The 14,250-nt window shown below is 34.5% G+C and overlaps 2 protein-coding genes across 2 annotated transcripts in view; one reads left to right on the top strand and one right to left on the bottom strand.

Moving 5' to 3' along the window:
• The window catches only part of RS1 (retinoschisin 1), a 284,554-nt gene that overhangs the window by 80,578 nt on the left and 189,726 nt on the right, over window positions 1–14,250 (bottom strand). The window lies entirely within an intron of this gene.
• Window positions 1–14,250, top strand: part of PPEF1 (protein phosphatase with EF-hand domain 1) — a 121,979-nt gene that overhangs the window by 56,344 nt on the left and 51,385 nt on the right. Inside the window, exons 5-7 of the mRNA XM_075999172.1 lie at window positions 2,187–2,347; window positions 10,110–10,224; window positions 13,779–13,825. Coding sequence (XP_075855287.1) covers window positions 2,187–2,347; window positions 10,110–10,224; window positions 13,779–13,825 — 323 coding nt within the window. The remainder of the gene's footprint in view (window positions 1–2,186; window positions 2,348–10,109; window positions 10,225–13,778; window positions 13,826–14,250) is intronic.

Consider the following 14,250-nt stretch of genomic DNA (forward strand, 5'->3'; position numbering starts at 1 on the left):
AGAGGATCATGCTGGAGTATATAGGCAAGAGAAGCCACCAGGCCTCTGAGGATTTAGAAGGGAGCTGGGTGGGACATCCCCAGAGGCGTCCTCACATGCATATCTGTGTCCTCAACTTCTTTTCCTCTTTCCTTCTAGCATCTGGGTTTCTAAGCCAGGCATGCTTCAAAAGCTATGCTGCCTTTCATGAATACTGCAATTGTGTCATAAATTCCTCCTCCATCTAAAAAACAGAATCCCCTGGTTCTGACCACGTGTTCCACATTCACTTTATTTCTCAGAGTCTATAACAGAAAATAATCTACAATTCTGTTAGATGATGTCATGAACCAGCTAGAGTTTTTTGTGTTTTTTTTTCTAAAAGTTGCTTGATATTTCGGTGTGTAGAGTCAGGAAAAGAAAAGATTTCTTTTGGAGCAAGATTTGTCTTCAGGAATGACTACCAAATTGAAATGGATTGCTAGATTCTTAAGAAAGTTAAGTATTTAGGCTTTACTGCCTACATAATGAATCTGAGATAAAGTTTCTCAAGATGCTCTGCATTTCTAGTTTCTAAATATAAGTTGAAATAATTAAGTTATTCTTAAATCTCAAACCAAATCCAAATGAGAAAAATAACCTCTGCTGGACCACATTGAAGATAGACATTATTACTGCTAAATTCAACTTCCTATAAAACATAGTAAACTATCACCAAGAAAATTGGGGTACACAATAATTTAGAAAATATTGTTTTAATTACAAAATACTATGACTTACTCTAGAAAAAATTTTTCAAGTTTAGTTCTTAACTGTAATCTCTCAGCATAACTGGATCATGAAAAAAATGTATCCTATCTACATCTGTTAACATCATACCTTCTAAACTTGACCACTCCAAATATTTAAAAAGATAAAAACTGTTTGCAGAGAACTTCTGATGAATGGCCTTTGTAGCAATTCAGCATTAATGAGTTGAAGAGTATGTCATCATTCTCTGGGTTATTTATCTGTTACGGCAATAATACCGTGTATTAAACAACCACAATATCTCAGTGGCATGTAATAAACATTTCTTTTTGCTAACAAGTCAACAGATTACCTGAAAACTTCTACTGATCTTGGCGGGCTTGATTTGGCAGTTTTTGCGGCCTTGGCTGGAGTTCACTCATGTGTCTGGAGGTCTGCTGGCTGGTGGCTAATCTAGGACAGCCTTGACGAGGATGACTCAGTTCCGCTCCACATGATCCTGGATCTATCTATAGGCTAGCCTGCGCTTTGTGTTAGTGGTACCATTCTAAAAAAGAGAGCATGGAAGCATACAAGGCCTCCTGAGACTTGGGCTTGGAACTGGTACACATCACTTTCATCACATTCTTTACATCAATACAAGGCACCAACCCTGCCCAGTTTGAAGGGATGGGGAGACAGACTCTTGATGGGAGTCAAAATCACATAAAAAAAATCATGGATAGAAACTGGGATAGAGAATTGGGGTCATTTTTGCAATCAGTCTACCATATCTTCTTTCATCTTTCTCCCCCTTAATTGTCCAGATTTCTGTTCTTGGGCTGTTACATGAGCAATCTAGCAACAAGGACCCTGGTCTTAGCACCCTAAGAGAGAGGTTCTTTGGGTATTTCTGCCTATGGTTTGTCATTTAACTTTATCTGCTTTGTTACCAAGAAAAAAATCATGTCAGTAAATTTATTTTTGTGTAAAGAAGAGAAATCAATTATAGCTAAGTAAAATCCTCTGAAGTGTTTAACAGGAAAAAATTGAATATTGCAGTCTAATTTTCTGTAGATCCTGAATAGAAGCAGATGTTTGAACCCAATACAATGCATTATTATGTTTTCAGCCCTATTTGTAAAAACCTGAGATGTAAGAGTGGGCAAAAGATTTAGAGCTAGAGCTTTGAGCATCAGAATACCTTGATTAACTAGTTTTCTCTGTGCTTCTCCCTTCCTCCCCTCCCCATTGATTAGGGACTCACTACTGTGGTAAAATGTCTGCCCAGAAGGGATGATGGTGTTCCATGTAAATGTACCTACTGGTCTCAGAATCAGTTAATCCTCTCATGGTTATATGTGGGATATATTGGTATTCATAACATTTAGCACAGTGCCTCATGTGGGCTAGGTATTCTGGAAGATATTTATTAAATTTTAGTATTGGAATGTTGATTTCTGTCTTTTGTTTTCCAGAATTAGTTCAACGACTTCTTGCAAGTCAAAAGTGCATCAAGGAGAGACAGGATTATGTGGAGTTGGTAGGTGTCCCAGACTCCTATTCAGGTCCCCGGCTGCAGTTTCCTCTCACTTTTGTTGATATTGACTGTCTTCTTGAGGCCTTCATGCAACATCAGGCAAGTAGAAGCAGATGCTGCCTTGATTCTTATACGTAACAGGTGCCCAATGACTCTTGAATGAATGAATGGAAATACTACAGCAGAAATGTATTTAAAAAAAAAAAAACAGTTCACATTAAGTGAGAGCTACCCTCTCTGTCCATTAAGTAGAAATCCCCTCAGGTACACAGCAAGCTCTTCTTGATAGACTTATAGAATTTCTTTTTCTCTTTCTGAGATAATTCACATACCATAAAATTCATGATTTAAAAATGTACAATTCAGTGAATTTTAGTACATTTATAAGATTGTTCAACCATCACCAACATCTAATTCCAGAGCATTTTTGTCACCCCCCAAACAAAGGCCATACTCATTACCATTCTCTCCTTCCCACCCCTGGCAACCACCATTCCACTTTCTGTCTCTATGGATTTGCCTATTCTGGATATTTCATATAAATGAAATCATAATATTTGGCTATTTGTGTTTGGCTTCTTTTACTTAACATAGTGTTTTTAAGCTTCATCCATAACATATAGTATTACTTCATTTCTTTTTATGGCTGGTAATATTCCATTGTATACCACATTTTGTTTATCTGTTTATCAATGAAAGGGCATTTGGGTTGTTTCCATCTTTTGGCTATAGTAAATAATTCTGCTATGAATATTCATGTACAAATTTTTGTATGAACATGTGTTCTCAATTATCTTGGGTGGCATATACCTAGGAGTATTCCACTGGGTCATATGTTAACTCTATGCTGTGTCATATGGTAACTCTATATTTAAATTTTCCAGTAACTGCTAAAATGTTTTCCACAGTGGTTGCACCAGTTTATATTTCTACCAGCAATATATGAGAGTTCCAGTTTCTCCATGTTTTTACCAACATTTGTTATTTTGTTTTTATTTTTATTATCACCATCCTAGTGTGTATGAAATGATGTTTCATTGTGGTTTTGATTTGCATTTCCATCATGACTAATGATGTTGAGCATCTTTCCATGTATTTATTGGCCATTTATATACATTCCTTGCAGAAATGTCTATGCAGAATATTTGCCCATTTAAAACCAGGTTGTCTTTTTATTATTGAGTTATAAGAGTTCTTTCTGGATATAAATTTCTTATCAGATATATGATTTGCAAATATTTTCTTCCATTCTGTAGGTTGTCTTTTCAATTTCTTGATAATTTACTTTGATACACAAAAGCTTTAAATTTTGATGAAGTCCAATTTATCCGTTTTTTTCTTTGGTTGCTTGTGCTTTTGTTGTCATATCTAAGAATCCATTGCTAAATCCAAAGTCATAAAGATTTACTCCTATGTTTTTTTCAAAGAGTTTTATAGTTTTAGCTTTTGCATTTAAGTTTATCGGCCATTTTAAGTTAATTTCTATATATGGTGTTAGGGAGGGGTCAAAATTCACTTTTTTCATATAGATATGCAGTTGTCCCAGTACCATTTGTTGAAGAGAGTGTTCTTTCCCCATTGAATGATCTTGACGCCCTTGTTAAAAATCTTTAGGCTGTAGATGTATGGGTTTGTTTCTGGATTCTCAGTTCTATTCCATTGGTCTATGTGTCTGTCTTTATGCCAGTACCACACTGATTACTGTAGTTTTCTAGTAAACTTTAAAACAGGAAATTTTGATTCCTTAACTTTTTTTTTTATTATGGTTTTGGCTATTTGGGGCCCCTTGTAATGAATTTGAGGATCACATTTTCCATTTCTTCAAAAAAGCCTGTTGGGATTTTGATAGGTATTGCATTGAATCTTTAGATCACTTTGGGTAGTATTGCCATCTTGATAATATTAAGTCTTCCAAACCATGGTGTCTTTCCATTTATTTATTTATTCTTTAATTTCTTTAAGCAAGGTTTTATAGTTTTCAGTAGTCAAGTCTTTCACTACCTCAGTTAAATTTATTCATAGGTATTTTATTCTTTTGGTTGCTATTGTAAAAGGAATCATTTTCTTAATTCATTTTTGGATTGTGTTGATTTCGTACTCCACAACTTTGCTAAATATATTTATTAGCACCAGTAGTTCATGTATGTGTGTATGTATATTCTTTGGGATACTCTATGAATAGGATCATGTCATCTGTGAATAGAGATAGTTTTGCTTTCCCCTTTCTGATTTAGACACTTTTTATTTCTTTTTCTTGCCTTATTGTTCTGGCTTGAACGTCTAGGACAATATTAGATGAATAGCAATGGTGAAAGTGGGCATGTTTATTTTATTCCTGATCTTAGAGAGGAACCTTTCAGTTTTTCACCATTAAGTTTGATGTTAGTTGTGGAGTTTTCATAAATGCCCTTCATCGTGTTAAGGAAGTTTCCTTCTATTCTTAGTTTTCTGAGTGATTTTATCATGAAAGAGTATTGGATTTTCTCAAATGCTTTTTCTGCATCAGTTGAGATGATGTGTTTTTTCCCCTTGATTCTATTAATGTGATGTAATACATTGATTAATTTTCGTGTGATGAACCACTCTTATATTTCTTGGATAAATCCCACTTGACCATGGTATATAATCCCTGTAAAATGCTATTGGGGCTGGGCACAGTGGCTCATGCATGTAATCCTAGCACTTTGGGAGGCCGAGGCAGGAGAATTGCTTGAAGCCAAGAGTTTGAGACCAGCCTGAGCAACACAACAAGACCCTCTTCTCTACAAAAGATAGAAAAATTTAGCCAGACATGGTGGCACATACCTGAGGGAGGCTGAGGCAAAAGAATCGCTTGAGTCTAGGAGTTTGAGGTTGCAGTAAGCTATGATGACACCACTGCATTCCAGCCCACGCAACAGACTGAGATGCTATCTCAAAACAAAACAAAACAAAATGCTGTTGGATTTGGTTTGCTAGTATTTTCTTGGGAATTTTTGCATCTATATTCATAAGGGATATTGGTCTGTAATTTTTTTTTCTTGTAATATCTTTGTGTGCCTTTGGTATCAGGGTAATGCTGGTCTCATAGAATGAGTTGGGAATTATTTCCTCTTATTCTAATTTTTGGAATAGTTTGAGAAGGATTGGTATTAATTCTTTAAATGTTTAGAAGAGTTCACCAGTGAAGCCATTTGGTCTTCAACTTTTCTTTGTTAGGAGTTTTTTGATTACTGATTCCATCTTTTTATTTGTTGTATGTCAGTTCAGATTTTCTATTTCTTCTTGAGTCTGTTCTGGCAATTTTTGTGTTTCTAGGAATTTTTCCATTTCTTCTAAGTTATCCAATTTTTTGGTATACAATTGTTTATAGTATTCTCTTATAATCCTTTTTTATTTCTTTAAGGTTGATGGTAATGTCATCATTTTAGTTTCTAATTTTAGTTATTTGCATTTTCTCTCTTAGTCTAGCTAAACGTTTATTTATTTTGTTGATCTTTTCAAAGAACTAACTTTTGGTTTTGTTGATTTTTATCTATAGTTTTTCTATTCTCTATTTCATTTATTTCTAATTCTTATTTTCTTCCTTATGTGAGCTTTGGGTTTAGTTTGCTCTTATTTTTCTAGCTATTTAAAGTGTCAAGTTAGGTTATTGATTTGAGATCCTTCTTATTTTTAATGCAGGCATTTATAGTTATAAATTTCTCTCTGAGCACTGCTTTTGCTATATTCCATAAGTTTTGGTATGTTGTGTTTTCATTTTCATTCATCTCAAAGTATTTTCTAATTTCCCTTGTGATTTTTTTTTTTTACTCTTTGGTTGTTTAAGAGTATGTTGTGTAATTTCCACATATTTGTGAATATTCTAGTTTTGCTTCTGTTATTGATTTCTAGTTTCATTCTACTGTGGTCAAAGAAGATACTTTGCATGATTTCAATCTTTTTAAATTATTGAGGTTTATTTTGTGGTCTAACATCTGGCCTACCTTATGGAATGTTCCATGTGTCCTTGAGAACAATGTATAGTCTGCTGTTGGTGGGTAGAGTGTTCTATAGATATCTGTTAGGTCTAGTTGTGCATGTGGTCTCTGAAATCTTTATTCCTTTAGCTTGCATTCAGTTAGGTTAGTGTTTTAAAAAAGATTTCCTTGAACACCAGGAGCCATAACAAAAACAAAAAAAAAAAAAAAGGAAAAAAAGAAAGAAAAAGAAGGAGAAGAAAAGAAAAAAGAAACAAACCTTTTCCAGTCTTTACAGATTAGGTCTGTATTGAGGTACTCCTTCATTGCTTAGCCAGGCTGTTTACAAATCTTAGTCTTTACTTCCTGCTTGTGCTGAACCATTATTAAGTTTCCTTTTTCTTGATTTAGTGTTTGTATGGATGCTATAAACTTTGAATATTTTCCAGAGTTCTGACAAAGTTGATTCTGACAGTTTTTTTGTTTGTTTTTTCAATGTTTCTGTGGAGGGTTAGGACCTTGGGGCTACTGACTCCACCATTTTCACTGATGTCACCCCAAGACCCTTATTCTTAGGTTAGAACCCTAAGGGTCATACCTAGGACTAAGACTGAATTAGAAGTAGACTGGCTCTGCAGGCATTGAAGAATAGCTTCGAATGAATGATGTAATTCCTGAAATTGAATTGAGATCATCTCAGATAGCTAGTGCTCTTAGCCACCTGCCAACAGCAAATTTAAATCCTCTGAAAGAAAATAGGCCTGAAATCATTTCTCCAATTTTTCATATACAATTTCCAGAACTCAATACAAATATAACCAGGCACAGGAGGTTATACAACACATGAAAGAAACCTGAGGCAAAGAACAAACAATTGAGAGGGCATTTAGTTAATGGCATTATCAAACTAAGAGTTTAAAATAAATATGCTTAATATGTTCAAGGAGATAAAAGATACATTAATCCACAGAGCCATAATAGAAAAGATTGATAATTTTGACTTCGTAAAAATAAAAATTATATTGTTAAGGGAAGAGTAAAAGGTTTAACACAGTGTACGGTGTGTTTGTAAAAAAAATAAGGATCATGTGAATTTTGATTTTTAAAAATTGAGATAAAATTCATATAACATAAAATTGATCATTTTAACCATTTTAAATTATATAATTCAGCTGTATTTAGTATATTCAAAATGTTGTGTACCTATCACCACAATCTAATTCCAGGACATTTTCATCGTCCCAAACAAAACCTTGTACCCATTAGCAGTTACTCCCATATCCCCCGTCCCCTAGCTCTTGGTAACCGTTAATTTACTTTCTGTCTCTATGGATTTATCTAATCTAAACATTTTATATAAATGGAATCCTACAATATATGTGGCCTTTTATGTCTGGCTTCTTTCTCTTGGCATAATTTTTTCAGAGTTCATCCATGTTGTAGTGTGTACCAGTATTTCATTACTATTTTTAGCTGAATAATATTACTTTGTATGGATATACCACATTGTCTAAGGGATTATATATTTGTACATGCATTTGCATATTCATGTGTGGTTATATTTATTTCTGTTTGCTTGCAAATGCAAAAAATATTTTTGGGAAAGATATTCAAAAGACTTATAACAGTGGCTGTTTCTGGGAACAGGGATTAGAGGACTGAGATCTGAGGAAGAGGGAAAATTCATTTTTATTGTTCTACTCCTATTTACTGTTTAAATTTTTATTTAAGCTAAAAAATGACTTGTTTATCCATTTAAAACTACTTTTTTAAACAACGAAATATCCTTTAATGGTAGTATTTTCTTCCTTCAATGCTTTTAAAAGAATGTGAGTATTTTATTTAAGTGGTTATTTAATGTAAACATTTAGAAATAGAGCAACCATTATCTGAGTCAACTATTTTGAGTATTTAATATTGTAGTTATAAGCATAGCAGTTACAATGCTATTGAAAGATAGGTTTATAAGCAACCACTAATATTACCAAAGTGATTTTGCCAATCTAAAGAGGACTCAGAAAAACTATTTTAATATAAGAATTTTCTGTTGTTGCAATATATTCTCAGTGAATATTTGTTAATTTATCTTTTTATAAAAAACAAAACTGCCTCTCCAAACAGAAGTTACTCTGTTTAGTACTAGAAATGGACCAGAAAAACTACAATGACAAATTAAATTAAGCCAGTGTTGAGAATTAATAGATTAAGTGTGCAAACTGATATAAGCCATTATACAAAAGTATTTTTGTTTGTTTCTTTAAAATGTGGCTAAAGGAAAGTTCATATTTAAATTTTGATTTAAGTTGTGGATTAAATCCATTTAGAATGCTTTTGTGGGGAAAATATGCAATGGTATATTAGGTCTTGGATAAACAGAAGATAAGGGCCTTTCCCTACTAATCAATATCCAGGAACCTATCTCTTTCTTTTTAATTCTCACATTGCTTCAAATCCTATTTCCTGTCTCTTTAAAAAATTATTTAATCATGAAAATTCTCAAAACTTAAATTATATGTTTTGGAGTCTGGGATGGAAAATAATTTTATTATATTAATAGCTATGAAAATGGAATTTCAGGACACCACAAGACAGGAGTGGTCCAAAGGGTCCTACCTATCCTTAATCCCAAACCCAAAGGAATATCTGAACAATATATAGATATGACCCCTCTGTCAGCCTTTAATAATCTAAACCAGTGCTTTCCAATAAAAATGTGAGCCATATACATAATTTAGAACTTTCCAGTAGTCACATTAAAAAAGTAAAAAAAAAGAAATTAATTTTAATATATTTTATTTAACACAATATATAAAATATAATTTCAATATATAATCATATTAAAATTATTGAGCCATTTTACTTTTTTTCTCCATACTAAGTCTTTGAAATCCAATGTGAATTTTCTACTTACAGTACATCTCAATTCAGGCTATCCACATTTCAAGTGCTCGATAGCCCCATGTGGCTAGTGGCTCTCAAATTGGACAGCACAGGTCTAAATAGTCCTGAACTTTAAAGTTGTATTAACATCTGTTAAATTTGTGTGGTAGTCACATCTCTGCTATATTATATTTTGGAGTATGTATTTGGAACATTTTATAATTTTAAAAAGGGAGAATGACACACTACATTAAAAAAAAAAAAAAAGCCCGGGGAGAAAACAGAGTAAATCTGTACAAAACAATGATCTCATCAACACTATAACTGGAGGAGAGCAATGGGATGAATAATCACTTATAGGAGATAATCCAAGTGTTTTATCTGGGTTTGGAATATGTTTTATACTTAGACTCTTATATAAATGTGCTGTTCTGAAAATTCTCAAGACTGTACACCAAATATTGGAACCCACACCTGGGAGGCCTGATTCAGGAGTTTCTTGGGAGTTTGTCTGTCTGCCTCTTGGATCTCTGAGCCCAGCAACACTTAATTTCCATCCTAGGTAGCAGGACGTCCTAACAAATGCAAAGCAACACCTCTTCAACAGACTGTCTCTACTTTTTCTTTTTCATTCTCACTCTCCTTTTTGTCCTTCTCTTTCATTATTATTATTGTTACTGGAGGTTTTTTTGTCTGCACATTTCCTTAGGACCAGGGAGTGTCCTTCCCTGTCACCCCCCTCCCCACTTCTCTTGAGTTCTAAGAACCAAGGATGATCAGAAATGTTCTACAAATGGATGATATCAGTTAAGAACACGAGAGTATCAATGTCTTAGGAACTAGACATTCATTCAACTATAAATATTTACCGAAGGCTTATTCAATGCCAGACACCAAGCTAGGATAATCTATTTGAGAATAATTTAGAGATTACCCTGAAATACAGCAACATGAAATGTGCTCATATGCTCTACCTTTATAGTTTTCTATACAGTCATGTATTTCTAGTTCATTATATCTGTTCCTCTGCTTCTCCCTCACAGGTACTTCATGCTCATTATGTCTTAGAGGTGCTATTTGAAACCAAAAAAGTTCTGAAGCGAATGGCGAATTTCAATCACGTAAGAACTTCTCGCTACGCAGAGATAACAATCTGCGGTAAGTTTCAGAGCAGAATTGTCAAATTAATATTTAGGAGCCTCTTGGTCCTACATCATTTGCCTAACTTGAAAACTGTGTAAATTGGACTGTGTTAAGGGAAAAATGTTAATATAGAATTATCTATCATGATAATACTGTTCCCCATCTTGTCTTTGTTTTGCATACCAGCTGGCAGGAATTAATTATGTGAGAAATTAAAGAACTCATAGCTTTTTATAAAAGCAGACAGCATTTTAATATGGAAAACTACCCATGGGTGGAATAAGCATTCTTTGCCCTCCATCTAGCTCTCATTATCTTTGTTCCATGTTGCTTTTTCTAGGCGGGCCTCTGCATGCCACTTATGTTGGGAAGAGAAAAGCCCAAGGCAGGGTGGAGATTAAATTCTTCTCTGCTCTTGGCTGCTGTTTTAGATTTTTCCAACTGGTCTCTGCAGCTTTTAGAAGAGTAGGAATGTCCCAGAAATCTGTTTCTTGTTCTTCTAAATAACAAGATTTGAGATTTTGCTATCATATAGGCCAGCCTGGCAGGATATTGCTTCAAGAAACAGTACACATTGAAATTCATCGCAGTTGGTGCTCAGCATGCTTGCAACTGTTTGAGAGCGGGGCGCGTGGAAGGAACAGCAATTCCCTTAACTTCTAATTAAGCCTTTAGGTTACAAAACAGTGATTGTTATTTTCCAAATCAATTCTTAGCCTGTATTTGTCTTACTCTGGCAGGTAGAAGTGGATTTGACAATCTAATTAAACCATGTACATTTCTAGCATCTGATAGTGATGACAAGGACTTGATGTAGCAGTACAGACCTCTCATGACATTCTCTGACTCAGGTTTTTAAAGAGTCTCTAATGGTTCAATTCCAACCTAATCAGGCCACCACATCTCTGACTAGCAGATGATGCATCTGGGCAGTGGAGGTCTTTTATTCAAGGCCTCTTAGATTTACTTTTCATAGAAATAAAGAACTCTGGGTCATGAAGCCCAGGAAGCCATGCCAATCTGTGATGCCTATGAGGCCAGAGCTAGGTTTGCTATCAGAGTATAATGTAATAGGCAAAACAGAGAGCGGGATCTGCTCCCATGTGTTGCCAGTATACCTCCTGTTGCCATTGTAGACTTATCCTTGACTTAGAGGATCTGGAAGAAGACATTAATTAATTAGAGGGCATGGAAGCCCTAGAATCCCAAGGTATAAGAACTGAAGGGTTCATACAGAGATGGTCTAGTCTATCCTTTGCTCTTATGGGTGAAATTAAGGCACAGAGAAAAGCATATTGCCTTCCATTCATTTCTATGTAGTAATTCCGTCCCCACCTAAACTCACCCAGCTAACAATTGGCAGGGTCAGAATTAAAAATCAGGTCTTCTTCCTAGCTCTTGGGAGGCCGAGGCGGGCGGATTGCTCAAGGTCAGGAGTTCAAAACCAGCCTGAGCAAGAGCGAGACCCCGTCTCTACTATAAATAGAAAGAAATTAATTGGCCAACTAATATATATATAAAAAAAAAAAAAAAAAAAAATTAGCTGGGCATGGTGGCGCATGCCTGTAGTCCCAGCTACTCGGGAGGCTGAGGCAGAAGGATCGCTCCAGCCCAGGAGTTTGAGGTTGCTGTGAGCTAGGCTGACGCCACGGCACTCACTCTAGCCTGGGCAACAAAGCGAGACTCTGTCTCAAAAAAAAAAAAAAAAAAAATCAGGTCTTCTGTATCCCAGGTTAGAGGCAGCTCCATATCTACGATCCCAACTCCCATCATGTACCTGATGGTTTATTTTCTATCATAAGACAAAGACTAGGGAATGGTTTGATTGGACAGTTCGTTCATTTAAAGATCTCCATATCTTAGGCATTTATTTCCAGGCTTTTTCTACCTAGCACTGTTGGTAGAGGGAAAATGACAAGGCCAGTAGGTTTTCTCAACATAGGAATTATTATTTTCTGTTTTTAATAGTCCATTGAACTTTGAAAAATTTGGTGATTATTTAAAACTTAAAATTGGGGTCATATTTTCAAAACCATCTTTCATTTAAGACAGGATTAGGAAAAAAGAGAAATAGTGATGAAAACCATGATTTTAATTTTGAGATAAAACTTTTTACATGCACATCTAAATATGCCTCCTAGTTCTTACTGTGCATGAAAAAAGGAGACTTTAGTCTACAGTTATGTTATAGATGATAACCTATTCTGTACTCATGTTTGTGTTGGCAGTGGAAATATCTTTTGGGGTATCTTGCCATGCTACAAGTTTCTCTTATGCTGTCCAACTAAAAATATTTTTGTATCCTCAACTCTTAATATGCTGAAACAAATTCATTGTTTTTTTAGCATACAAGTCTTTGAAAGACAAGTCACCCTGAAGAAAATTAGGAAAATAAAATAATTAAAAATATATATTAAATTAAGTAAAAAGTCCTTCCATCTTTATTTCCTTAGATTAGGAGTGAGACCATATGAAAGCTATGAGATTTAAGCATACAATAGCATTAATATGTTCTTAATCTTATTACCAACATTATAGTTCATATTTTATAAATAAGCGCTGGTGATAAAGGATTTTAATATTATTATTCCCAGTATATTTGAAGTCTTCTGTTGCATATATTTGGCTAACCTTGGCTGTGGTATTTTGAGCAAACTGAGGGAGAGTGTTCCTAAATTAAATTCTATGGTAATTATGTTAGATTCAAAGAATAAAAATTAATGAGCAAAGCTTATGAAAGATATTTTACCTAGAAATAATTATCCAAATAAGGACTTTTGAATATTCACATAGCCTCTCTTATTTTTTAATTAATGGCTTCATATATTCATATGGTTTCCCTTAGTTGGCTTTCATTTTGATTTCCTATGTCTCATCAAAAGAATGCCAGCTGTCTACCCACAATTTTTAAATTTCAGATGCTACTGCTGGAGCATATTTAAAACATGGCTTTAAAAAGCTATGCACTTAGCAAATAAATGTATTTAAGTACCTGCTATGCACCAGGTACTATGGTAGGCACTTGGGGATTCAATGGTGACTGAAATAGATACTGTTGCTGCTGTCCTAGGGCTTACAGTATAGAGGGTACAGAGTAATGGTTAGCAGCTTGAGTTTGGAAGTAAGATAACGTTGGGTTTGAATTCTAGCTCTGACACTTGATGGCTGGGTGACATTATGTAAGTAACTTAACTACTCTAAGCCTTATTTGTAAAATGAGAATGATGAAAATAATACCCATCTCATAAAGCAGTTGTAAGGATTGAACAAGATAATTCATGTAAAACCCTTAGCGCAATGCTTGGCCCAGAGTAAGCCAAGCCCTGTGTAAATGGCCAGAGGGAACAGCTAATTGCATTCTTAGATGCTGTCCCTGCTATAGCAGGGGAAGAAAAGAGTGCTGTAGAAACAAATTGCCTGTCATATTAACATCATCATCATAGGGCAAAAACCCAATGCCCCGAGAACACTTGGAGTATATCAGCAATATTTCAGTTTCAAAATTCTGTAACAAAGTGGGCATTGCATCTGATTTCCTACTGAACAGTGATTTTTCATTTGCACTACAGGTGATTTGCATGGGAGCTTAGATGATCTTTTTTTGATCTTCTATAAGGTAAGCGATTATTTTGCTAAATATTTGTATTTTTGGGGGGAGAGGCAAGTCTTAGGGCAGATAATAGTATTAATTTTATTAGAGATATATACAAATATAGATGTAATATAGCAGCTTTTATCCAAGAAGCTCCAGGATTTGTAGAGGCATATCTTTAGATTTTTAAAAATACATATCTCATAAAATTTTTTACAAAACTTAATTTGGGTCTTTGTTCTACATTATTGTTATCTGTATATCCATTAGGAGTTGTACCTGACTATACTTACTGTCTTTCTTACATCATAAATATTTAGATGGTATAGGATGGGAAAGGAAATAGTCTGTTTTATTTTATTTTTATTGTGTTCAGAAATGAGCATGTCACATACCAGTCTTTTCTTTCAATGCACACTAATTGTGCATGAAAGGAGTCTCCTATAATA

The sequence above is a fragment of the Microcebus murinus genome, chromosome X (genome assembly GCF_040939455.1).
Source record: "Microcebus murinus isolate Inina chromosome X, M.murinus_Inina_mat1.0, whole genome shotgun sequence".
NCBI classification, from domain to species: domain Eukaryota; kingdom Metazoa; phylum Chordata; class Mammalia; order Primates; family Cheirogaleidae; genus Microcebus; species Microcebus murinus.